General features: G+C 41.8%; 1 protein-coding gene across 1 annotated transcript in view; it reads right to left on the reverse strand.

Annotated features, from left to right (window-relative positions):
- Positions 1–7,051, reverse strand: part of MYH15 (myosin heavy chain 15) — a 140,396-nt gene extending 133,345 nt beyond the window's left edge. Inside the window, exon 1 of the mRNA XM_008048571.2 lies at positions 6,964–7,051. Within this exon, the coding sequence (XP_008046762.1) occupies positions 6,964–7,051 (88 nt within the window). The remainder of the gene's footprint in view (positions 1–6,963) is intronic.
- Between the last annotated feature and the right edge of the window lie 594 nt (positions 7,052–7,645).

Genomic DNA, 7,645 nt, shown 5'->3' on the forward strand with positions numbered 1-7,645 from the left:
GTGGAAATTTAGGTTGGTGGCTATGTCCTCTGGAGTTTCTTTAGACCTTTACACCCATATATCCGCGTATCTTGGAATAAAATTCTGCTAAAAGAATTATGTGGTAGAGTTGGAGGGGGGGATTGAGGAGAGAAAATATTGGTTACTTCTATCATACAACATAACAGACATATTATTTCCCCCATATATTACTATTCTCTCTTCAGCCTCCTCGCCCCCATGTCCCATACCCAAGCAAAGCAGCCCTACAATGAAGCAATGATCCCATAAGAGGTTTGGAGCAAAATGAGCCAGAACTCTTAATGAACACCTGAGGCAACTTCTTCTCCTCTCCCATCTGAAGCAGATAGCCAGTGAAGAGGAATGAGAAATATACATTTACAAGAAAATAAGTCTTAGCAGACGCTCACAGAAGTCCCGGGTGGGGACTCCTCAGGTTAGGGGAAGAGGGAATGAGGGGAAGGGAAAGGGAAGAACATTTGGCTGGAAGAGGAAAAATGTTAGCAGATGGCTGCAGGAGACACAAGTGAAAACCCTACTCAAACACAGCGTGAAAGGTTAAGCAAACTCAATTACGGCCACCACCTCTGATGTAAATCCCAAAATCTAGAGGTCTCACTGAGGCAGGACAGGTGGCCACTCCCAGATGCTTCCCCAGAGGTGAAGTGGACAACAGGACTGGGGAAGGAAAGTGTGCTTAGAAGATGAAATTGGACACCATTCACCCTTTCTTCAGCCATGCTTGTTTCTGCAAAGAATTTGGTCACTCACTGCTTTCTTGCTATCACAATCTGCAATGTATGCTTCCTTCCTTGTTTCCCTGATTACAAGCAATTCACCCCTAAAACTGCTTGGCAAGAGAATTTTATATTTCCATCTAACTGATTGTGCATTTGGTTTCTACTTATCTTTTGTGTTTTTAAATACTGGCTTTGCATTATATTCATTATTTTGGTCCCTTTATGCAAAAACTGATTTTGCTTTGTGTTATGTCTATGAAAACATGCTTGTTTTTGAAAAGCACCCATTTAACTTACTTTCTATGTGTGTGTTTAAGGTAAATGTTCTGCATTTTAAGTCAAATGTTATTACTTGAAAGAAACTTGAAGATTGCTTCTTTCTTTCTTTCTTTCTTTCTTTCTTTCTTTCTTTCTTTCTTTCTTTCTTTCTTTCTTTCTCTCCTCCCTCCTCCACCCCCACCTCTCTCTCTACCTCTCTCTTCCCCTCAGTTTTTCTCTTTCTTTCTCTCTCTTTAGAAAAAGAATGTGGAGGCTAGGCATAGTGATTCATGCTTGTAATTCCAGCACTTTGGGAAGTCAAGGTGATAGAATTGTTTAAGCCCAGGAGTTTGAGATCAGCCTAGGCAACATTGCAAGCCCTCATCTCTACAAAAAAATCAAAAAATTAGCCGGTGTGGTGGGTGTGCACCTGTAGTCCCAGCTACTTGGGAGGTGGGGGCAGGAGGGTCTTTTGAGCCCAGGTGGTCAAAGCTGCTGTGAGCCAGGAACACTGCACTCCAGCCTGGGCAACAGAATGAGACCATGACTCAAAAAAGAAAAGAAAAAAAAGAGAGAGAAGAGAGTTGCCCATAGTCACATAGCTATTTAGTAGCAGTCATTAGAATAATGATTCTAGAAATAAATGACCCACCTTCTGAATCAGTGCTCTTCCATTGCAGCCTGCTTCCTCTGACATATCCTTAGCTTTTCCCTGCAATACTTCTCCCAAGGAGGGGGCTAACCATATGCATCATGATGGACTCTTTATCATTCCTGGAAACACTTGGTGGGAGATAAGAATTTTCAAAAAGAAAAAAAAAAAACCTTTTCTTGTGGGGAGACCCAGTTCCTGACGGGGATGTTTTTAAAGATGAAGTAAATGAACTCAGTCAACTTTTAATTTCTTGTACTCATGAACAATGCCAAGTTGGAAATGCAGGCAGCAACAGATTAAACTCAGGCAATGTGGATTTTAGTACAGGCTTTGCTAGTAACAAGATACCTTAAGCAATCACTTCATCTCTTTGAGCCTTTGTTTTCTCGTTTGTAAAGTAGGCCTCTTCCTTTATGGTTTAATATTTTTAGATGGTAAAATACCTTTTTCAATATAAAGATAGCATGTATTTATTGGGGAAAACTCAAAAAGTAGAGAAATGTATAAAGAAAAAAATGTTGTAATCACTTATCATCAAATAACTCAGATAACGACTGTTATCTATTTGAAGCATTGTTTTTTGTGGTTTTTTTGAGTTGGAGTCTCACTCTGTCACCCAGGCGGGAGGGCAGTGGCACACTCACGGACACGCCTGACTAGACCTGCTGGGCTCTGGTGTTCCTTCCACCTCAGTTTTCCAAGTAGCTGAAACTACAGGCGCATGCTACCACACCCAGCTCATTTATTTATTTATTGTAGAGGCGAGGTCTCACCAAGTTGCCCGGGCTGATCTCGAACCCGCGGGCTCAGGCAATCCACTCGTCTTGGCCTCCCAAAGTGCTGGGATTATAGGCTGAGCCACAGAGCCCAGCCTGAAGCATTTCTTTTGAATTTTTTTTAAAAAGACATTTGGTTTATACTATATTCAATGTTATAACGATTATAAACAGATTGTTCACCTGTTCTAATATAAAAATCATTTACATTTGGCTTTTGAATAGTATTTTGTCTTTATCTCTAACACCACCTGGGTTTCCTCTCTGACACCCAGCAATTCTAGTTTTCATTCCCAGGTATCATAATAATGCATTCTATTTGTTCCTCACAGTTAAAGTCTCATTTGATCCTCATAGCAATAGAGGAAAGGTGGGCAGGGCAAGTATTATTACCCCTATTTGACAGATAAGGAAACCAAGATTCAGTAAGATGAAGTGATTTGCTTTAATTACACAGCCAGAGAGATGGTCAAGGACAGGGAATGTGAACCAAGACTACTCACCAAATAATCATTGTCACACTGCTTCCATTTGACCTGAGTTCAAAAAAGCAAACTCCATTGTCTGCTACCCTGGGAAGATGAATAATTTTTGCTGACCCTTGTCTTTTTCCTGCCAGTGAATTTCTACAAAGAAGGATTGTTTGGCCAAAAATATTAATTAAAAATTATGTAGATTGCTATGTTTTAAGTAATTATTTACAGTGCTGCCTCTCCTAAATGTATCATTCAATTACATCTAATGCTTTGGCCCGATTTTGATTTTCTCTCTGGCACACTATTATCTTGTCCTCAGTTATCTAACTACCTGTGCTAAGCCTCTGTGTGACCAGCTCTGACCTCAGGGATAGTTCTGTTATTGTATTTGATTTGATGGATTATAATTAGCTACTCTAAAATCCAATCATAGTAATGAAATCCAATGACTGGAAACTGGGAACTGATCCAGGACTGGTCTGTGATAGAAATATAATATCCTACATAACTGGCTTGAACTATAATTGGTCATATTAAAGTCTAATATTGACTAATTCTGAGTAGTAGAACAACACTCGGTCAGTTTTTATGTTGTACTGTTGAATCATTTTGGAATTAAGACATGTCAGTGACTTGATGCTAGATCACACTGTGAATCTGACTTCTAAATCTTGTTAGCTGAAATTCAGGAACCGGCCATGCAGCCCAGAAATGTAAAGGGGGAGGGAAAAATAAGAAACATTTATTTAGAGATTTTATTGTAGAATTTAGCCTTTTTTTTTAAGGACTAAATCCTCATTAACCTTTGTCTTTGCCTGTAACTACCAAGAAGCTACAAATCAGGGTGAGCAAGCCTCTCAATTATCTCTTGTTTAGAGTTGCCTGAGTGACCCTGCCAAACTAGAAGACCACCAGAGGGCAAAGTTCCAACATCAGGAAATTCTGAACAGGACCAGGAACAACTTCCTTTTCTTTCTCTCTTTCTTTCTCTCTTTCTTTCTCTTTCTTTCTCTCTTTCTTTCTCTCTTTCTCTCTTTCTTTCTCTTTCTTTCTCTCTTTCTTTCTTTTCTTTCTCTCTTTCTTTCTCTCTTTCTTTCTTTTCTTTCTCTCTCTCTCTCTCTCTCTCTTTCTTTCTTTCTTTTTGAGTTGGAGTCCTACTCTATTGCCCAGGCTGGAGTACAGTGGCATGATCACAGCTCACCGCAATCTCTACCTTCTGGGCTCAGGTGAGCCTTCTGTCTCAGCATCCTGAATAACTGGGACTACAGGCACATGCCACCATATCCAGCTAATTTTTTTTTTGTTTTTGTAGAGCCGAGGTTTTGCTATGCTGCCCAGCTGGTCTCGAACTCCTGGACTCAAGCAATCCTCCTGCCTGCCCTCCTCCCAAAGTGCTAGGTTATTGACGTGAGCCTTAATGCCCAACCAATAACTTCACTTTCTACAGTCTTTCCAGTTTTTTTCTTTTTTCTTCCTTGCAGTGTACAAATTCCACCTCCAGTCTAAATCACAATCTTCCCCCTCTCTACTATGGACTTCACTAACAACTAAGAAGTTTCTGGGGAAAGACTTGATGTGTAGTCACTACTGAGGGTATCTGTATTATAATAGTGGCTTCTTGAAGAACCAACCTATCTTAGGGCCAAGTAAGGAGGGCCTGGGCCTAGGCTGCCTCCCAGCCACCCTCCTCTTCCTTGTGTATCTCCATCCCTACCCTGAACACTCAGAGTTCCTCAATTGCTCAGAGTCAAAAGTTCATAGAGGATGATCACACCCGAAGCAAATAAGGTAGGCTCCAGAACTGATAGCTCTTCTCATTCAATCAAATATCTTAGTTGCTAGCAAAATCAGAGTAGGACTTCCTTGCATAATGTGTGCAGGTCCCTGAGAAGGGTCTATGAACACCCTAAAATTGCAGGCTAGGATACAAAAGCCACTAGCTACACTTAGAGTCAGGTAAGTCTGAGAGCTTTCTCAAAGCCACCACTGAAAAGTTGGAAAATGGACTCACAGCAGAGACAACTGAGCAGGTGTTTGTGTGCTCTTGTTCCTGATTGTATTTAATATCTTCTCAAAGCAAGGCTCCAGGGACCCACCCCTCTCAAGTTCAGTTGTACCCTGGGCTTGGTCCACTGCTGCAGGAGTCTTGGGGAGCCTTGTGCACATGCTTGTGTCATTCATTCACCAACACTGAAACCCAGGATAGAAGATGTAACAAAGTGGGACTCCTTTCTTCACAGCATGTGTTGATTCTAGAGGTGGCAGCAGCCAATGTGGAGAATACTGTAACTTTTCCTTGGAACTGGACTGTGATGAGAGGTACCTGCCAGGAATAAAACCTTCTGTTGTTTCCCTGACCCTTCCCTTCCAGCTTTTTTCTTTTTTTCTTGAGTTGGAGTCTCAGTCCATCACCCAGGCTGGAGTGCAGTGGCATACTCACAGTTCAAGTAGGTGGAACTACAGGTGCACGCTACCACGCCCAGATAACTTATGATTTATTGTAGAGACGAGGTCTCGCCAAGTTTCCCAGGCTCGTCTCAAACCCGTGGGCTCAGGCAATCCACTCGCCTCGGCCTCCCAAAGTGCTGGGATTACAGGCTGAGCCACCAAGCCCAGCCCCCTTCCAGCTTTTAAATAAAGAGCTGAAAATAATCCTCTCTGAAGATGCTGGATAACAATTCCCAAAAACAAAAACATGTGCATCCAATGCACTGTGCTTTCAGATACTCTGGGTCTAGTTCAAACAGGTGAGCTGACTGATATGTTCATCCATAGCCAGGTGAGCCCATCTCCTTGACAAAACCCACTCTGTTTTTGGTAGCATGATGAGCCACCACAAGTTGGAAAGGACACAAAAACCATGACATCTCCTAGAAATACTTCCTTGGGGAAGGCAATTTCATGAATGAAATTTACAAGCAAATGACACCACACCTCCCCAGGTGCTCCTCAATCACTATGTCGTCTGTCAGAGGGACGGTCATATTCTTGACCTTGCCTTGTCCACGTTTCAAGATGAGTTCTCAGAAAGACTTCAGATTTGGAAATCCCCATTTCACATAAGACCAGGACTACTTTTCCCCTTCACAGTGGCAGATTGTGCTGCCCTTTGGATCATCTATAACTCTGGGAAATGCCTACCATTTTCCCCCTGGGATTAAGAATGGAATTTCCTGGCATCTTTGATGGTCAGTTCTCTCCTTAAATCCAGATTAGGAGGGAATGAACTGTTTTCTTGATTTGGTATGGATGACATGAGTACAATATGACTTTTTAGGCCCCAGGCACCTTGATTGACCTTTCCTTTGCATATTCTGGACTCCAGAATTATCGCCCTTTGTTGAGCTGGTAACGACGTAGGACACCAGCAACAGGTCTTCTGGGGTCGTCAATCCTGAAAAAAACTGTGTCCGATACTGCCTGTGGTTTTCATCAGTGTCCACCTCTAAGTGGGCCTTCCCTTCCTTTAGTTGCCTCAGCTTGTCATCTGATCAATTGGTGAGGATGTGCCAGGCCTAGATTAAACTTGAAAATATGCTTGACCATTGTATCTCCCTGGACCTTTGAGACCAGCTTTGCTACAATTTTGGCTCATGGGGCCCTCAGACATAGCTGTGAAATTAAGTTGAAGGTGTAACAGTGCCTTTAAATATACCAGGTTATGAGTTAATTAATTAGATTGGTTAGCTTCAGAGTTAACCTGCCAGGAATAGATGCTACTCTCATACTGTAAAGCATTGTGAAATCAGATTACTTTAAACTGATGTATCACAAAGTCAGGGGGGAAAAAGCAGTTTGTGTATGGAAGCCCAGGACTGACATCCCAGCTCTATCTTCTCTATTGGGAACAGTGTTTACAGTCTTGCCTGTAAAATGGAACTAATATCCTCTAGCCTGTCTGCCTCCATGTGATTAAAAAGATTAGGCAAAATAGGAATTTGTAACTTCTACTTCTTTATCAGTAAAAGAGGTTTCCCTTTAAAAAAAACAAAACAAAACTTAGTTGCCATCTTGAAGCAGTAAAATGAAGTGAAGTCAGCGGCCACCACAAGTCTTACCATCAAAGGTCGTGGCCTGCAGCAAAGGCAGTTCAGCCTCGCTTCTTCTGAGGAAGGCTGCGGCTTCTCCAAGCTCTGACAGATCCATCCTTCTTAAATTGAACCACCAATGTGAGTAGAAAGGATTCACTCTGGAAAAATAATAAAAAGGTACAGGGAAAAGCAAAGAGGAAAGGAGGCATCAACCCCTAAATCGGAAACCCTTCCCTAGAGACAAGGGAGTGTTTTCTTTTAATGACCTGTGCCCCTTTTTTTCTCTCTGCCATGTCTCAAATTTCTGACAAAATTGGGCTCAAGAATATATGACTCTAGTAAGGCCGACTTACCCAGTAGACACAGAAGGTGAAGTGCCTGGGACCCACAACGATTTTAGGGACCTATGACAATGGATTAATTTATTTTAAAATCAGAAGGTAAATATATTAGTGATGTATAATAATGAACCCACCCTGGATTATATTTGTCTTTATACCAATGCAGTTAAAAATCTAATTTGTAATTTTTGGGGGGAAGGAAGGGCCCTTAAGAGATAAAAGTGTCTAGAGTTAGTGAAAGTCATAATGTAACCCTGAGCCTCAGAGTTCTCACCTCGCAGGTGGTAGCAAGGGCCAGTCTGAGGAACAAGTTGGGAACACTAGGTTCCTTGACAGGGGTAAAGGGAGGGGTCTAGAAGTATCTAAAA

Source organism: Carlito syrichta, unplaced genomic scaffold (genome assembly GCF_000164805.1).
Source record: "Carlito syrichta isolate Samal-C Ts95f unplaced genomic scaffold, Tarsius_syrichta-2.0.1 Scaffold125966, whole genome shotgun sequence".
In the NCBI taxonomy this organism is placed as follows: Eukaryota; Metazoa; Chordata; class Mammalia; order Primates; family Tarsiidae; genus Carlito; species Carlito syrichta.